This window comes from Felis catus, chromosome E1, assembly GCF_018350175.1.
Source record: "Felis catus isolate Fca126 chromosome E1, F.catus_Fca126_mat1.0, whole genome shotgun sequence".
NCBI lineage: Eukaryota > Metazoa > Chordata > Mammalia > Carnivora > Felidae > Felis > Felis catus.
Genome location: NC_058381.1, coordinates 13,468,616 through 13,487,371, shown reverse-complemented (window position 1 = coordinate 13,487,371; position 18,756 = coordinate 13,468,616). Strand labels below are relative to the sequence as shown.

Genomic DNA, 18,756 nt, shown 5'->3' with positions numbered 1-18,756 from the left:
CTCATCCCTCCCAAGGCGCCTGCGCCCCTCTGCTCCGCCCCCAACCCTTCCTGATGGTCGGGCTACGACTAAACTACAGTTCCCAGAGTGCATAGCGCCGAAATCTGTACCCGGAGAATCAGGTGGCTGGAGTCAGGTGACTTCTGGTCCGCCCTCACCCCAAGTCAAGCCGGCTGAGGGAAGCGGGTGCAGTCACAAACGGCTCCTGCGTGCGGTGTGTTGGGTTCCCCGTGCCTAGAGGATCTCAGGTGAGAAACGGCGCGGCCCCAACAGCCTCCCCCCATTTCCCAGACGGAACCCCAGAGGGCTAAAGACTGGTACAGTAAGTCGGTTGAGATCTTGCAGCGCATCTAGTTCCCCCTCCAGCCGCGCCAGGGCTCCACCACCTACCAGCAGTCCCGGCCTCGAGACACCGGACAGCCTCGAGGTTGAAAGGCCCGCTTGGTGGTGAGCAGAGGCAGGGGACGTTGGGCTGATGAGGCGGTGTGGGTGGCTCTATCCCAGTGCAAGTCTGAACCTCTTCCCCGCCTTCTGGTTAGTTGCCGCCTGAATCCAGGTCGCGGAGTTTGCAGTCTACTTTGGAGAGAGGAGATGCTGAGAAGGCCCTTCCAGAAACTCCAGTTGATGTGCTGAGCGCGGGTCTGGGCTCTGGGGAACTGGGTATGAGGAGACCCTGCTCTGCATTCCGGGGCTTTCAGGCTGGAGGAAAGGATGACAAATGACTGGGCCCTGCCTTTTCAACAGAATTGATAAAAAATAACACCTATGCTTTATGAGAGCTTGCTAGGCGCCCTAGGCAACAGCAGTAATCATTTTACAACTTTGTTTCTCAGTCTTTTTTCCTAATCAGACCCTCCCCACCACCATGAAATTTTAATACCACGAATTAACTCTGTTTGTGAACTGTGGCTCTTTGGAAGGCCACAAGCCATGCTTTACTTTTCATCTCCTTTAAAAGTCGTATGATGTAGTCTCACTGTCCCTGTTTTACATTAGGAAATTGAAGCTTGAGGAGGTTAAATAGCACCCCAAAGTAATACGGCTAATAAGCTCAGGCTCAAACCTGTTCAGTCTGTCTGTAGGGTACACGTTCCTTGCCACTTTCTGTATTCTTCAAGAGGAGACGCAAGAAATTCCAGGTTATAAAACAGTTGACAGGATTAAATCAGATACCTGACAGGAGTTGGAGACCCCTAGCCACAGGTTTCCCCTGGAATGGATGGTTTGGGAGTGAGAGACTTCTTAAAGTGGTATCTGAGTGAGGCCTGGAAGATAGACCTTAACACAGGAAGAGGGGCATGCCTGACTGAGCCCATTGTCACGAAATTCTCCATTTCTACCTTGTAGCATTCACAAGACATAGTTTTAGTGTGTAGCTATGAATCTGACCTTTTTCTCACATTTTAATCGACTTACCTCTTAATGTCTATCTGTCCTGATGTCTTTCCTCCAAGGTATCTCAGCCTCTGAGCCTGGGAGACCTTTGCTAACCAAATATTTGAGTTTTTCAGTCCACATTCCATTCCTGCAGGATGAGAGAAGAGTTGGTTAGGCCTGATTTGTATCTGATTTCCAGAGGAGAATCTAGACTCTACCCTGAGGGACATTCTTAATCGTGAACTTGAGGACACGGGCAGGTGTGAGGAGCAGAGAGTGGCAAGAGTGAATGGGAGATGCATGGTCATTCCAGACACAGGAGAGCAATTCCCTACAGGTCACAGTACAGAAAGTGGATGGTAGAGGGCACAGGGATGCCAAAGGCGAGGTCTCCAGAGAAGGCTAGAGAGAGGAGGTCAGTGCCAGCAAGGGGAAAAGCCCCGGAGATAAGACCTAACAGTCAAAGGGAGCTGCATCAGGCAGAGAGGCCCCTGGAGGAGGCAAGGACAAGCAGAAGTCAGGCAGGCTGGAGCAGTGAGGAAGACTTATGTGAAGGGAGGGGTGTATCAGGAGGCTCCTTGAGTCCTTTTGGGAAAACTGAAACCAAAGGGATGTTTCCACACAGACCTCTCCTAGCTGTCCCCACAGGGATCCCCAGAGGCTGTCAGGTGGGAAGGCCTGGGCTCTGTGTGCCAAGGCAACGTGTAGAGACCAAGTTACAGATATCCATGCTGACCTGCCCCATCTTGACACATGGTTCACCTGCTGTGCGTCGGGGATTATGGGTATTACGCAGTGCATCTCCCTCGCTTCACCAGTGAGTTTCTCCTGGGCTAATCAGGGCCTTGTCCCTCACTGGCTCCCCATCATGAGTGATCCCTGCTAGTCCTGGAGGGACTTAACCAAATGTCAGTTGGTGGCATTAGCCCCTTAGGCTTTTGTCTCCGGACAGGGAATGAAATTAATTTTCTTAAGGGGTTTAGGTTCGCAAAGTCAAATATCTGACTACAGTTTGAATAACTTTTTGAAAAAAAGGACCCTCAACTGAGAAGAGTGCATTCTTTCTTTTTGTTAACTAGGTTGCAAGAAGCAGTTGAAGAGGGGAAAAATTCAGTGTTTGTCTACTTCCTCAGAGTGGAACCTTACACAACACGCTTAGCCTCTCTGAGCCCATTTCCCCATATATCAAAGAAAACTAAGTCTCCTCACACCCACCCAGCCTAGAGTCTCCCCCTCCAAGCTGGTGATACAAAGCCCATGAGGTCACAGGTGTGAGGTGAAAGTCCTTTATGAACTGTCCATGCCATGGTTCCAAATGGCATATTGTCCACTTGTTGCTGAGCTGCTCCAACTTTAACCTGAACTTCTCTTGCTGTGTGTTCTTTTTCCTAGTTCTTTGAAATTGAAGAACATGATAAGCAGTTGGCTGATGATTTCTATCCTTCTTCCCCTGAAGTTCATAGAGAAATGTGGTAAGTTTAGAAATAGGCCTCTTTGTAAAGAGGGAGATGGTGCTATAGAGTAAGTGGCCTGATCTGTTTGTAGCCAGTGGCTTAGGATTGTCCAGACTGCATGCGCCTGTCTGCCCATGGCCAAACGACCACTCGGTGATGGAGCAGACCCAGGTCTGGAGTCCAGGAGTTTTACAGGGAGCCAGACGGTTCCAAGATAATTGGCCTTTTTCACAGGGTCCCTGTTACTTTTCCATGTCACCAAAGTCAAACTGTGGAACTCCGACAACTCCTTGCCCTGTAGACCTCACAGAGGGATTATGTGGGTCCTGGGAGATGCGCAGAAGCAAATGAGGTGGCCACCTTTTTGTACCTGGTTCTTCTCTCAGGTTCAGATACCTGAGGATTCTGCCTGGCATCCCCTTGTAAGATGAAAAGACCTTCTCTTAGGAACCGAGGAACAGGGTGCCGCAGCCCAGGAAGGGGTAGGGCCTCACAGAACGCAGGCTGGTCGTCGAAAGAAACCTTAGGGTTTGTGCATCTTTGTGAAGCTTGATCTTCAGATCAGGGCCCTTAGAGGGCTGCATCATTCTATCAGTTCTCCTACTGCCTAAAACATTGCTGAGATTCCTTCATGAAAAGAAAATGTTTAGCACTCCTAGGACGGCAGGCCAGTTATTTTGATCATCAGCTTGGCTATCGTCAAGGGACAATAGCAAGGCTATTTAAGGGATATCTTCAAATCCCTAACAATTTCAAATGAACCTTATACAAGCAATACAAATCCTGCAGAGGCTTCCCAACCATACACAGTGGCTGTACCATTACAGTTATCTGGCCTCTTGAAGGCTCTTCCAGGTTTATTAAACAATCAGTCATGTTACTTTGCAGTCACACCTTGTGGATAAGCAATTTCCAAGAAAGGAAAGATTGCACCATCCTGGTGTTCCTCAATACGGATTCCAGAATCCCGCCCCAGACCTGTGGGATCATATTCTCCGTTTTGCCCAAGTGTATGTCACACCCGCATTAGCAGGCTTTAGATAAAGCCTTAGGAGAGAAGAGCATATCCAGCCACCACCATCTCAATTAAACAGAGGGGAAACTTAGGCCCAGGAGGGGGTAAAAGTCTTCCCCAAAGTCACAGAGCTAGAAAACAGCAAAGGTGGAACCTGCCTAGGATCCTGCTCCATTTTATTACTTCACCTCCTTTCCTGAATCTCATTGAAAAAGAATGGTGGAAGCCACCATAAAATCAAGTGAGTGAAATTGGGTTTCTGACCTCATTCTGCCTTGCCTGTCTGCTCTTTACTTTGGGCATCGGTCATCCAGGACTGGATGAGATGATTGGCCTTCAGAGTGTGTGGTGTCTGACTTCTCCGGGTGGAATCTTGAGGTACTACAACCTAGTGGTAAGAACCTGGGCTTGAAACTTGGGTTTGAATCCTGCCTCCATCACTGAGCCGTGTGGGCAAGACACTCCCTCTTGGGATTCTCAGTTTCCTTATATCTGAATTGGAAATGAGAATACCCACCTCTCACTGTTACAATCATTAGAGAATGGGTTAACAGTGTTAGCAGAGTGGGTGGGGAGCACAGTGGGCGGTGCCAACAAGTATTTCTTAAAAAAAAAAACCAGGTTTTTCTCAGGGGAAACTTGGGGTGGTTTCATTAAGACTTATTTGGTAATTCTGATGTGGTGTTCAGAGACTCTTCCTCCAGGGCAAACTGTAAAATATGCTTTCCCTGGATATGATGCCTGCTTTGTAACTGCCTTCCATCTTGGGCTTAAAAATGCTCTGCAGTGTTTAAATGATGACGAGAATGGTCACCAGCAATTATTTAGCACTCAGGCCATGTGGAGGGTGGGTCGCAAACACCAGTGTTCCATGTAGTGCCATTCTCCCCATTTTATGGGTGAGGAAAGACAGACCCATAGAGGCTCAGAACCTTACCCATGGTCACACAGCGAGGACGTGACAAAGCCAGCATGAACCGTGTGACTTCAGAGCCCAGTCTGTCAGCTGCTAAGTGCCACTGTCTTCCCTGGCTCTAAGTGAGGGGAGAGTAAACATTCCCTGATCTGGTTCTATGAGCGTTCACAGCCTCCTCTTTTAAAATGCAAAGACTGCGGATGAGCAAAGGCATGTTGATCTCTCACTCACCCTGACCACAGCCCAGCAGAACCCTAGGGCACCAGAGCTTATGGGTGGACCCAGAGGTGTGGGTAGCTGCCTGGCCTCACTTTCAGTATCCCTGTCCTGGGCACTGTCTCTTCAGTGGTTTTGCTTGTCTAGTGTGGCCCTCAACTCTAGACAGAAAGTAACATCAGGGACTTACGCACTACTGCCCCACCCCGCTCTACCCCACCCCCAGCTGTGCAAGCCCAGAACAAGCCCAGAACAAAGCTTCGGGTTGACATCAGAGTGTGGAAAAGGGGCAGAGTTGCCAAAGCCGCCTCCAGGCCCTGAGGCTACACTTAAGGGAGGGATCGTCTTACTCGGCTCTGAGAAGCTTGGCCTCTGAAAGGGCCAGCATGGGGACAAACCTACTCAGCAGCACTCAGCCAGGCAGCTGTGCTGAGAGCATGGAACTAGAGACCTCAGACTGTGGGAGTCTCAGCTTGGAGGCTTGCAGATACAGGTGACAGAGCCTGTGTCTGCATTCATGTGTGCAGGGCTAATGTGGGCCCCTCAGGGGCCCCAGGCAGCAGAGCCAGGCCCGGGAGTACAAGTTCCAGGCTGGCCAATTCCTTTGCAGGAGATGAGGTTACTATTCCTAGAGATGTTCAGGCAGAGGAAGAGCACCTTCCAGGTAGGAGTAATGAAAAATAGGATCAGACAGTGGAGGTTAAATTAGGGAACTTTTGGGGCGCCTGGGTGGCGCAGTCGGTTAAGCATCCGACTTCAGCCAGGTCACGATCTCGCGGCCCGTGAGTTCGAGCCCCGCATCAGGCTCTGGGCTGATGGCTCGGAGCCTGGAGCCTGTTTCTGATTCTGTGTCTCCCTCTCTCTCTGCCCCTCCCCCATTCATGCTCTGTCTCTCTCTGTCCCAAAAATAAAAAAAATTAAAAAAAATTAAAAAAAAAAACGTTGAAAAAAAAAATTAGGGAACTTTTATGTTCCCTTCCAATCTGAACACCTAAAAATCTCAGATCTCAGTTCCTCATCTTCTGCCTAGAGGGGAGTGGGGAGAGAGAAACCTGGGGCTGCCTACAGCTGCTCCCTCTTTAATCAAGTTGAGCTCCTTCTTTCCCCTGTGGACTCCCTTTCCTGCCCAGTCTAGATTCGTGACCCCTCCTTAGCCCTTGCATAACCGTGAAGGCCTCGAGGTAAGGGAGGTGAGGTGGACAGGTGCCTGGGGCTTTGAGCACACCTGGGAGTAGGGGTGGGGTGTGAGTGTGGGCTGCCCAAAGAACACTGGAAGAGGTCGGGGAGAGGCTGGCTCACTCTGGTTCTATAGCCAGGTTGCTCTAGGGTATTTGGCCTTCCCAACCTGCTTCCGCCCTCACTCCCAAGGCCTATTTGTCTACTTTATCCTTCATCAACACCTTAATGCCAAGAAGAAATCCCTATGTGAGACTGTGGTGTTCACCATTCTCCAGCCCCCAGAGTCAGCCTCAGGAAGGGGATCAGTGAATGAGTTTAGCTAAGTTAGTATGGAGCCCAAAGGGGTTCTTTAGAAACAGGATAGCTGGGCCCTGTGTGTCTCTGAGAGTACAGGAAGGGGCTGGAGCAGTTCTACAGGGCCATTTTAGCTCCATGAACAGAGGAGACCCCTGTGCTTTCCCATCTGAAGAGGTGGTTCAAGTCCACATTTTCCAGTCCCAGATCGATCCTTGAATTCCTGCGTGACAGTTTTTGGGGCTCCTATCTCTGGGTAACTCAGCCCCAGAGCTTCTTGGTGTGGGAAAGAGGAAGCTACACTGTTTCCTGCTCAGGCCTGTGTCTGCCTCTGTCTCTCTGGTGTCAGAGGGAAAAGAACGTAATGAAGGCTCAGGTTTCCAGGTCCATCACTTATCCCCCCCCAGGACGTCCACATCTTCTCCTAGAACATGAGGGTTGCTGTGAGTCAGCGCTCATGAGTTCAGATGTCAGGGACCCTTGTCCCAGCTTTTCCTTGTGGGCCTGAGTTCTCTGACCTGATGGCTTGTCATTGGTTTGGGCCCTTCCAGAGTCGACAGTCGATCTCACTGTTCCTCCCACTGTGAAGCTGGAAAATGGAAGTTCGGCCAACATCAGCATCACCCTTCAGTAAGTTCCCAGGCTCATCTGTACCATCAGCTGAGTTCATTCACCCTGTGGCTGGGTCAGAGCTGACCCCTGGCTCCGTTCATATTTCAAGTGTGATGCCTTTGCCTCTTCACTTTAAGACAAGCTATGGGGTGCCTGGGTGGCTCAGTCAGTTAAGCGTCCAACTTAGGCTCAGGTCGTGGTCTCCCAGTTCACAAGTTCAAACCCCACATCGGGCTTTATGCTGACAGCTCAGAGCCTGGAGCTTGCTTCGGATTGTGTGTCTCCCTGTCTCTCTGCCCCTCCCTTGCTCGTGCTCTGTCCTCACCACCCAAAAATAAATAAACATTCAAAATAAAAATTAAAAAAAGACAAGCCAGAGAAGGGTCAGTGGATATGCTATATGGTATTCTATATGGTATTATCAAGTCCCTTCTCTCCTGAAAAAATAAAATTTTAAAAACAAAAACAAAAAGACAAGCCAGAGAAAGAGAGGCGATAGCAGGTGGTCTGCAGATTGAGGTCCTAGAGTCTTTCCCCACCAGCCGCTGAATCCTTGGTTCTGGTCAGAAGAGGAGGAAGGGGGATTCTCCATAGAGACGTGAACCTTTTCCCCTTCTGAGAGATGTCCTTAAGTGACCAGCAGTTGATGTCAGACCTCAGGGTGGTCCTTCCCAAGGCTCTGAGCATTTGATGACAGCCCTGAAGATCAGGGGGCAAGTTGCTGAGCTGCTCACCAACACTTCTGAGATCCCTCCTGAAAGCAGAAGTGAACATACTGGGTGAATCCCATTCATGGCAACCCTCATGCTTAGCCTTGTCTGAGAGTGTTCCTTGCTGACCTTTGCTGGTTTAGGGGTGAGGTGCTGGCCTAGTACAGACTGCCAGACTCCCAGCCAGGAGGAATCCCCAGGATGAAGGTCTAGAACCCTGTCCTTTACTCTTTACCCTTCTCCCTTTTCTTTATCTCTCCTGGGCAGTCTGATCTCAGACCAAAGCTTTGGTAGCAAGGCTCCCTAACGAACCTGCATTCCGTCCCAATTCCTGCCACCTCTGTATGTGGATACCTTATAAATCTGACAGGCCATCTCCTCACCACATCGTCCCTCTCCAGAATCCTTGAGTGGCATTCCATAGCCTTCCAAATTAACTCCAGGCCTGTACATCCACACTTGAGGACACCACCGACTACTCCCATCAGACACATCTCATGGCTTTCTGGGGACACACCTATCCCTGCTCCCAATTGAGTCCTTGGAAGCCTTCTCCACCAGAGCAAATGGCATGGTCCTGTTGGCCTCTGGCAGTCGCAGCCAGTTCCCCACCTTCTCAGGGTCTCACCTGGCCCCCATGGGCTTCTTGTCTCCTAATACAGATAGGAAGCTCCTAAGGAGCAAGGACCCCACCTGTCTGAGACTCAGGACCTAGCACATAGCACATTTAATGCTAATTGCTTGAGAAGTGACAGGCCTATGTGAAATCGAGAGGGTTGGTTGAGATCTCACAGTGTCCGGCTTCTCAGTAGTAATCAGACTCTTGTCCTCCACAGGCGTCCATTAAATGCAACCTTGGTGATCACTTTTCAAATCACATTTCGTTCAAAAAATGTTACTATCCTTGAGCTCCCTGATGAAGTAAGTAATGAATTTTAACTGATGGGTGGGGAACTGCTGGGTAACAAAATAGTCTTTAAGTGCTTACCTGTAGAAATAGGCCACCTTGTTTTTATACTGTGGGCCGCCCCTGTCCCATCATTCTCGAAATCTCTGATTTTGGCTTCGTTGGTCTCTTTGACGATGGGCATTTTATGCCACATAGATGGAATTAGGAAAGTGGTGGTAAGAAATTTGAGGCAAAAATGGTCCTGGGAATGTAGAAGAAATTCATAAGATGATTTTCTAAAATTGTGCTACTTAGAGGGTATTGGTGGACCAATACTATTGTCCCTTCTTGAAAACCTTTTAGAAATTCAGAATCATGGGCCCCATCCTAGACCTACTGATTCAAAACCTGCATATGAGCAAGATCCCCAGATTATGTAGGTCCACACTGAAGTTTGCAAAGCATTATTCTGAGATTCCATTGGTTGAGTGTTATTTCCAAAAATCAGTGCCAAATGCCGTCTAATGATCACTATTCGTAGCCCTTATGCATTTATATGTTAATATACACACTGCTTCTACCTTACCAACATTTGAGCCAATTACAAATTGACTAAGTAAAAAATACCAAGAGGGGAGAATAATGTAGAGAATAAACAGTGGTTTAAAAAAAAAGACAAAATAAATGCAGGGATAACTCGGAGGCATGTCACAGGCCCTGTGTGGTTGTAGAAATGGGCTGCAAGTTGGCTCTGAGGCCCCTGGCAAGAAAACGGCACTAAAGCATGCGATCAGATAAAGCCTGTCAACCCAGAAGGGCCTTGTGTGGGAAGGGAGTCCCCTCTCACCCTTTGGTGAGCTCCACGCCTCATTAGACTGAGCCACTTCTCACCACTTCCTCCTGCCCTGGGGTATGAAGACTGCTGCAGGGTGAGAAAAGCCTGGTGGTTCTTACAGCAGATTGTGGCACCCAGCTGAGGTCTGGCGTGATCCACAGATCAAATTTAGACTCTGAGGAATGACATTGATCGCCTAGTTTCAGGTCAGACCGCTAAGTAAAAGTATCATCTTTTCGAAATCCGTGAAAGTCAAACATCATTTTAAGCAAAAGAAGCCTGACACTGTAGACTGTATGCTTCTTTGTGCATAAAGTGCACACCCAGTCAAGGCAAATCTGTGGTGTTGGTCAGCATAGTGGTTTCCCCTTGGGGCTTAGGTGTGACTGGAAAAGAGCCGAATAGGGCTTCTGAATGCTGGAAGTGTTCCATTTCTTGACCCGAGTGCTTGATCTTGGTTTGTGGATATTATTTCATCAAGCTGTGATGTGTAAACTTTTCTGCACATATGTTATAATTCACTTTCATAAAAATGTTAATTGTGGATAACATTGTATGTCAACTATAATTTAAAAAAAAAAATCAATGGTGGGAGTCAAATCCGGTTTTAGAGTGATCCATCTGAGTATCAACCCACTTTCCAGGAGCCAACCTATATGGCCCCTCCCATCCAGCTCTAGCCAGTCCTGTCTCCTGCCTTTGGAAACTACTGGTTAGAACTAGGGGCCTGACCTATGAGCCTTGGACAAGGTACCCCATCCAGCACATCGCAGATTCCTCACTTGTAGACATAATAATGTCTGCTTGACAAGGGTTATGAGGATTAAAAGCCATAGTGAGTATAAAATGTCTAGGATTGTACCTGGCATGCAGAAAGAAAGCACAGAGTGAAAGATAGTGGTAAATTTTGTGGACCTAAAACTGCTCTTAAAAATAAAGTTTATTAATTAAAAAAAAAAAAATAGTGGTAGTTATGATTTCCTTCTGCCCTGTACCAGTTGATTTCCAGTTGACCAGTTTTCTTCCTTCCTAGTTCCTGAAGGGACGTAGTGGCCCACTTACAAATATACAAACAACATTGCCAAGAAAACCTGTTAAAAATAAGAAAAAAATAGCCAAAAGTGGTACGCATCATGAGGACGTAGCTTGCAAGAGGTGGGCCATGAATTAGACCCTGGGCTTTGCAGCAGCCGCTCGTACCATTTTATTTGTTCCGCCAAAGCCCCCTGATTTCTAGTGCTAAAAACACAAAGTCCTTCCAGGGTCCTCATAAAGAAGCCACTGAATTCTAATGACTGCATCCTCACAACGCCTGTGATATGGGTGGAGGTGTGGGGCCCAGAGCATTACCCAAGGAGCAAAGAGGGGGAGACAGTTTGGGTCAGTAAAGGTATCATCCTGCTCCCTGCCACGTTTGGGGGATTTGAGAGTATCCAAGGAAATGACTGGGAGATCAGATGTTGCAGGCAAGCCTCTCTCTTTCTTGGAGAGAACTTTTGATAAAATGTTTATCAGAAATGAGGGTGAGAATGTTCTCCCTGTCAAGTGTCTGTTGATTGCACCTCTTCTGTTTTGTCACTTGGCAGCCACACTGGGCGTGGGGCAGATGTTGTTTGTGGATATTGAGGAGCCTTCCATAATAGCAGAAGTAGAAGTAATAGCAGACATAGTATTTATGGACTTTATGTCATTCATAGCAACCCTGAAAAAGTAGACACTTCTGTTATCCGCTTGTACAGGTGAGCAAACTGAGGTCGAATAACTTGCCTGAGATCACATGGTTAGTGAGAGGTGAGCTGTCCCACCTTCCCTGGGAGTTGAGGCCTGAGGGCGGGGCTATTGTTCTGCTCAGAAAGTCTAACACACAGGTAGGGGGAGGGGGTTCTTGGGGGAGGGGTAGTTGGTCCAATGTTTCTCCCTTTTGTTAGTAAGCTCTTGGAAGGTCCGAACTGTGTGTCCTCTGTCCCACTATTTCCTAGAGTGTAGCCTGGAGCTGGACATTCAGGCCCCAATAACTATGTAGCACTGGATCGAATTCAGTTTTCCTAACAGGTTGTGGTGCCTCCCGGCGTGACAGATTCCTCTTTTCAAGTGACGTCTCAAAATGTTGGACAACTTACTGCTTATCTGCACGGAAACCATTCCAACCAGACCGGGTAGGCTGGCCTCAGCCCACATAGGCTTAAATGATGAGATGGGAGGCAGGCATCGTCGGGCACATGGGGGCTTCCTTGGAGCCCAGCCTCCGCTCATCCCCAAATTCTTTCTAGCCCGAGGATCCGCTTCTTGGTCGTCCACAGCAATATCGTTAGCATCATAAACCAGGTGATTGGCTGGATTTACTTTGTGGCCTGGTCCATTTCCTTCTACCCTCAGGTGATCACCAACTGGAGGCGGAAAAGGTAACCAACTCACTGAGCTTTACTTGCAGTCACTTGGGGCTGGTAAGATGGGAGGCATCCCAGCGAGGCTGTAGGCAGCATGGGTTCAGCCTTTCTTCCTCGGCTCTTCTCTCTTCCTGCCCTTTCTAGAAAGTTGTCCAGTATGAAAGCTCTAAGAGCCTGTGGCAGGACTTGCAGTGCTAGGCATTTGGTCTGTGGCCCAGTTCAGCCCCTCCCTGTGAAAGCAACGAATTGGGGCTTCTCAGGGAAGCAGAGAATGTGCTGGGAGGGAGGAGTCCACCACATCTGCTGTTCTTGGTCCATCCAGCCCTGCAGGAATTAGTGTCAAGTCCTGCTGCAGTGCTAGAGCTGGGTCCTTCAGCCTTGGAGGTTAAGCGACCCCACCCTGACTTTAAAGACAAAGTGGGCCTGGAGTTGTGTCTTTGCATAGCAAGGACCCAAGCTGTCCTGCAGTTACCCCAGCCACATGGGCCTCATAGGGCTGCTAAGCTGGGAGCCAGGGACGGAGACGCTTTCTCTCTGAAGGAGGCCTCCAGACTTCCCTCCAGGCCAGGACTTATGGAGGCAGAGATAGGGGAAGGAGGGAGGACACTGGTTCCCAAGAGGGTGGGATAGTGTGGCATCGATTAGGGTGTGCAAAGGGGCCTGAGGACAGTGCTCTCCTTGGGAGAGCTGGGCCCTCCTCCCCATGTGTTGGGAGCTCTGTCCCCTCCCATCTTTCCAGTCTCACCTTTTACCCTGCTTTGTCTCTTTGTCGCTCCCATGCCAGTGTCATTGGTCTAAGCTTTGATTTCGTGGCGCTGAACCTGACAGGCTTCGTGGCCTACAGCGTGTTCAACATTGGCCTCTTCTGGGTGCCCTACATCAAGGTAATGCCCACTGCAGCCTGGCCCCAGCTGTTTGGTAGCTTGGCTGCGCCTCACCCCCAGGCTTCTCCCAACCCCTCAAACAGGAGCAGTTTTTCCTCAAGTACCCCAATGGAGTGAACCCCGTGGATAGTAACGACGTCTTCTTCAGCCTGCACGCAGTCGCCCTCACCCTGGTTATCATGGTGCAGTGCTTCCTGTACGAGGTGAGAGATGAGCTGGTGCCCACCCCATGTCAGGTGCCAACACCCACCACCACCAGCCACCACCCATACCTCCTATTTTATAGAAGACACAGAAACTCGGCATCTGCTTACTGGGGCCGAGATAAGAGGCCCGGCCCCATGCTGGACACAGGGAACACCCATGAGCCCAAGCCCTCAGGACCCCCAGGTGTGGGGTGAGAGACACAGAGGCAGTGATGACCCAGCGGGTTGAGAGTTGAGTAGGACGGGAGGACACGGGCAGCTCATGGAGGCCCTGACACAACCAGAGAGGAGGGGGAGGGCGTCAAGGAAGTGGCTCTGAGTTGTGGTCCATAGTATAAGTGATGTTGCCGTGGTGATGGGGCGGCCCCAGTGGGAGGACAGAACTCTGAAGGCCAGGGGGCAGTGAGAGGAACTATGACCAGATGTTTGTGGCTGGGGTTCAGGGTCCCGGTGAGGGGAGCAGGCTCCTGAGGGGTCCAAGGGTCTGGAGTGCCAGGCTGAGGAGAATGGCCTCCGCTGCATTGCTGGGGGCTGTGCCTCAGCAAAGAAAGCACCATAAGGCCGGTTTTCAGGGGATCGCTGACCTGCACGTCTTCTCTCACTTCCCTGTGGGTGCAGTGTTTCCTTCAGGGAGCTCCCTTTGCACATGCAAGGTCAGCCGGGGACTGCTTGGTTCCCCCTGTCACGGACCTTCTAGGTTACCTTTGGGGAAAGGTAGGGGTGAGGGATAGATTCCAGAGATGATCAGGCTCCACCTGGATCATGGAACGAGTCTGGGCTGGAATGGGGCACCAGGCCTCCGGTGTGTTGGGGGCCACGTTTCCAGCCCTTGGTGGCCTCTGAGAGGTACCCGTTCTGCAGTGTGGGGACAAGAAGCAAATGGGCTCTGGAAAGTCCAAGAATGACTGAACTAGAGATCCTGATAGCGACAGTGGTGTGGTTGGCACTGGACTCTCAACCCCCACCACCTATCCCCTTCCCTTCCCTCTCTCCATCATCCTCAGCGAGGCAGCCAGCACGTGTCCTGGCCTGCCATCAGCTTCCTGGTGCTCTCGTGGCTCTTTGTGCTCATCACCATGATTTTGGCTGCAGTCGGGGTAACCACGTGGCTGCGGTTTCTCTTCTGCTTCTCCTATATCAAGCTCGCGGTGACGCTGGTCAAGTATTTTCCACAGGTACCTCCAGGGCCCTCCTTACTTTTCACATGGCCATTAGAGTGAGAGGGGTGAGATACAGACCCCAGGTCCTGCTCCCACGGGGCAGCCCGTAGCCGGGGTGAGGAGGCATGAATGGAAGGTTGCAGTGGAAGCCATGAGCGCAGCCAGAGCAGGGCCAGGCAGAAAGCCGGCCGTAAGTACTGCTGCTCCTCCCTGGAGCCAGGAATCGCCTGAGGAAGTCAGCGGAGACTTCTCTGAGCTCATGCTCCACTCTGAGAGTCAGGTTGTGCAGGTCACTTCTCTCGCCATCCCAGTCTTTCCTAATGACTTCGTCTGCCCCCTACTCTCGCCCCCTGTTAGCACAACTGATGACCCTGAAGAGCAGCAGCCGGATACTTGGAAAAGATTGAGTGAGAGGAAGCGGCCCGGGGCTGCGACCTCTGACCTCCATCTCCTATCCAGAGATGCCTTCCTCAGAGGTCTCATCCAGGGTCCACTTTAGGGGCCTTCAGCATGCTCCCTCAAGTACTAAGGCCTATTCAGATGCAGAGACCTAGAGTCAAACACATCTTGCCCCATAGCCCAATGGCCCAGGACAGGGGAAGGTGTGAAATAACTGCTAATGTTGGGCTCCACCCCTGAATCTAGGGCCTCCTTAAACCTACCCCATTTCCAGTGCAAAAGCCCCCTTTTCAGTCTCCCTGGTGTAGGGAGGCTTGTATTTCCTGGGCTCAGGAAGGATAGCGTTTTGCCAGAGTCAAGGTCCATCTCCTGGAGGGCATGGAAACAGATCCAGAGCCTTAAGGATGAGCAGGACTTAATTGTGTGGATGAGAGAGGAGGGGGTATTCGGGGGGGGGGGGGGTGGCAGCAAGGAGACCTTGCTGGCTGAGCAGTGTTGAAACTGAGAGGGCCCTAGGGGGCTGGGGAAGAAGGCTTCGCAGTTGAGGGGGATAGGTCTTGAGGGAACCAGGGCCACAGTTCCTGAGTGTGGGAAGGCTTGGGTCTGGTCAGTCTAGGAGGCAGGAGCCCCACCTGGAGACGCTTGGAATTGTCCCAAAACTGGAGAGGTGGCCGCAAGCATGAAAGAGGGTGGGAAAGGACAAAGGGGGACTCACAGGTGGCTGGCTGAGAGAAGACCACCACAGGGGCCATGCCCTCCCTCTTGGATGATAGGGAGGTTGCCCCAGTCAGAGAAGTCCAGAGGGTTCTGGTGTTGGAGGAAGGAGTGGGGCAGCGGCGGCAGGAAGTGGGGGGATGTCCACGTAGACCCACCCACTAGACCTAGGAAGCCCCAGATGGAGTCCCCAGAGCCCAGCCAGAGCTGTGGTGGAAGTCCAGTCCACTCTACCGATGGGGAAAACAGGTTAAGAGAACTCCAGTAACTCTCCCGAGATAACCTCCTTCCCGGGGTGCAGCTGGGGTACCAGACCAGACAATCAGACTCCTAGCCTATGTTGATAAGCACAACATGAAGTCCAGGCTGAGTTTAGGAAGACCCTTCAATGGAGATGAGAAGAAAAATCAATTGCTAGAAAACCAGGGCAGGGTTTTGTCGCAGAACAGGAAAGGATGAAGACTATGGAGAAGCAACATCCCCGCTCCTTTGCAGTTGCTAGGTGCAGGGATGGGAGGAGGAGGGCTGTTGGCCGTGCACCCAGATGAGACCCCCTGGACCCGCCCATGCTGCTTCCTCTGCTGGCAGAGATTGTCAGAGCCCAAAGGTCACTGTGTTCTTTGGAGCTGAGGCCCAAGCACATGAGTGGGAGGAATTAGAGCTGCTCTTGTTTAGAGTGGCGGTCACAAGGTGCATGAGGCAGCCACTCACCCCCTCACTGCCGACCTTATGTCTGCCCATGTGTCTGACTCAGGCCTACATGAACTTTTACTACAAAAGCACCGAGGGCTGGAGCATTGGTAACGTGCTTCTGGACTTCACCGGGGGCAGCTTCAGCCTCCTCCAGATGTTCCTCCAGTCCTACAACAATGGTGAGTCAGCCAGCAGGCTGCCTGCCCGTTCAGCGGGCTGGAGGCACAGGGTGGGGGCCAGGCTTCCTGGGACACCTCTCCATCTGACCCCCAGTCCTTCAGCCTGGGAATCCAAGCCAATCCCAACACCCAAGGTGAGACTTACCTAGGGGCCTTGGCAGCTGGAGGATTAGTGGTTTCCTGGGCAGATGAGGACCCCACCCCCACCCCCACAGCCCCATATGCTCCAGCTGCTTCAGGAGCTGCCAACTTAAAGCCAAACTCTGTCCCCTGTGGCTATTAACAGACCAGTGGACACTGATCTTTGGAGATCCAACCAAGTTTGGACTCGGCGTCTTCTCCATCTTCTTCGACATTGTCTTCTTCATTCAGCACTTCTGCTTGTACAGAAAGAAACCAGGGTATGACCAACTGAACTAGCACCCAGGGACCCAGCATAAATGGCCCAGGCCCTGCGCCCACCAGGAAGGCTGGGGCAGAGTCTGGAGTGCAGGGCTGGCGCCTTGTGCTGACAGTGTTGAAGCGCTCTCTTCCTCAGGGCCAAACGCCTTATGCGCAAACCAGCCTGCCTTCAGCCAGGACTCTCCCAGGCCGGGCTGGGGAGGAACCTCCCTCTGAGACAGACACCAGATTCTGCTCTGATACGGAAAACCACACTGCTGACGGCCCTTCCCAGGCCTTGCCGGCCAGGCATCTGACCCTCCTGCATCTTGATGCCACCGTCTTTATTTTCTTTAAGGCTTCAGGCAGCACACACGGGTTCTGACAGCCGTCCCAGGCAGGATTGGGTGCTGAGCTTGGAGCCGAAGGCCTTGACCTAAACAACCAGTGTTTCTGGGAGCAGCTTGAAGGACTGATCCTGCAGTTGTGAACCAAGGGCGTTTTGCTGCCACTGCCGTGTTCCCAGAGACCAAGCAGCCTGGTGACGTGGCCGGTGGACTCAGAGGTGCTGGTGCTGGTGGCAGAGGGGATAGGATATTGGGGTCAGGCCTTTGGGGTCCCTTCTCTGAAGGCCACATTCTCTGAGCACTCACCGTCCTGACACTCCTACGTAATTCAACTCCCACAACTTAATCGCAGGTGGCCCAGGCCAGGGTCTGGCAAAGAAACTGTATTTCTGAGCCTTGAAGTGCCCAACAGATTGGTTCTGAGCTAGGCTTATGCCCAATCCCTCTGGATCTTTATCACACTAACCCCTTTTGGATTTTTTTGAGGGATGTTTTGGAAGTAAGTAGCTTAATTTCTTCACCTTCTGCCTACCTCCACTTTCCCAGAGTCCCGGGGCCCCACGTAATCCCCTTCAACTGCTCCTCATCCTGCATCTGGAGTATGGGATGGACACGCACGCGCTCACACACACACACACACACACACAAACACACAAACCTGTGCCTTAGAGGCCTGTAAGACCTGCCAATTGGTGAGTATAGCTCCTCTACAGGGGAAGACTGGCCCCCTTCCCTCACTTCCCCCAGATTCCTACCTGAGCCTCACCAATTTTTTGGCTGTTCAGGAGCCTGAGCCTGACATACGGACTTGAAACCACCTCACACAATCCTCATGGGCCCAACCTTTATTCCAAACCCCCTTCTCTTCTATCCCAGGCAGCTCTCCTTCCTGTGGCAGGAGGGGAGTGTCCCAGGATGTGCCTTGTCAGTTCATTCTCAAGACTTTTTTACTACGAGATCAATGTGAGGTGCCTGTATCCTTAATTAAAACCTGATTTGTTTCCTGTCTGCACACTGAGCCTTTGCCAGATGCAGAAGGCAGGTGTGTTGGCTTCCGAAATAATCCTTAGGGCTTAGGGAGACAGCCCTACTCAACCCGTGAAAGGAAACGCCAGGGGTTGCAAAGTACACTGATCCCGAGGTAGCTGCATGCCGATCCTGCACTTCATCGGGGAGCCCTCGTGGGTAGTGCAAGATGCCTGCCTGCTCAGGGCCAGGTAGGTCCCACAGGTACCATGTCTCTCTATGACACTTAGACTGTGGTTGTGAGCACAGGTTGGGTGGGTTAAGTGTATACTCTTCATGTGGGTGGGGGTGGGGGTGGGGTCTTATCTTCCAGATTCTTCCTCTATCCAAATATCAAAGAATTTCAGATCTTGTTTCCCCAAAAGCAGAGATTGCAGGCTGACCAAGCCCACAGACCTGTTTTATTGGGTGCCACCCTACAAAAATAGGAGATACCAAATTTTTGGTATGAAAATTTGGAAAACTGGATTTGACGCTTGTAGGCAGATCCATGAACGACAGTAATCCCCAGAGCCGGTAGCACAGCCACACTGGGCCAGGCAGAGGCCCCAGTGTTGTCCAGTTTACCTCCATCTCCTCAGAGGACAGCCTCTGGAATGTGGAGCTGCACTCCTGCCTGCAGGAAACTCCATGCTCCCAAGAGTCTTGGCGGGGGGTGGGGGGTGGGAGGGGTTCCCATGAACACCTTGGTGCCCATGAGTCCCCCCCGCCCCAGGTGCAGCAGCACATAAGTGACACATGGGAAGTTCGGAATTCCCTGCCCCCAGTTCCAGTGAAGGTGCTTCCAGACGTTCCCACAGAGGCAGCCCTGACCAGACAGCAACAGGCAGGCCTGGGAATAGCTGGGCTTCGTCTCAGAAGTGGACGGGGACCAGGCCAAGCC

The 18,756-nt window shown here is 51.3% G+C and overlaps 1 protein-coding gene across 4 annotated transcripts; it reads left to right on the top strand.

The window, feature by feature from the left end:
- The first annotated feature begins 99 nt into the window (after positions 1–99).
- Positions 100–17,859, top strand: CTNS (cystinosin, lysosomal cystine transporter). Of its 4 annotated transcripts, none has more exons than XM_011289039.4 (12): positions 102–248; positions 2,770–2,849; positions 7,003–7,081; positions 8,610–8,694; positions 11,550–11,653; positions 11,768–11,899; positions 12,669–12,768; positions 12,852–12,971; positions 13,979–14,149; positions 16,002–16,119; positions 16,406–16,520; positions 16,859–17,859. In XM_011289039.4, exons 2-12 carry the CDS (start codon positions 2,789–2,791, stop codon positions 16,938–16,940), a joined length of 1,167 nt encoding a protein of 388 aa, XP_011287341.2. In that variant the 5' UTR covers positions 102–248; positions 2,770–2,788; the 3' UTR covers positions 16,941–17,859. The 4 variants fall into 4 exon arrangements, with proteins under 4 accessions (XP_011287343.2, XP_011287341.2, XP_011287342.2 ...); XM_011289040.3 differs by lacking the exon at positions 102–248 and adding an exon at positions 285–447; XM_045044074.1 differs by lacking the exon at positions 102–248 and adding an exon at positions 488–660.
- Positions 17,860–18,756: the final 897 nt, after the last annotated feature.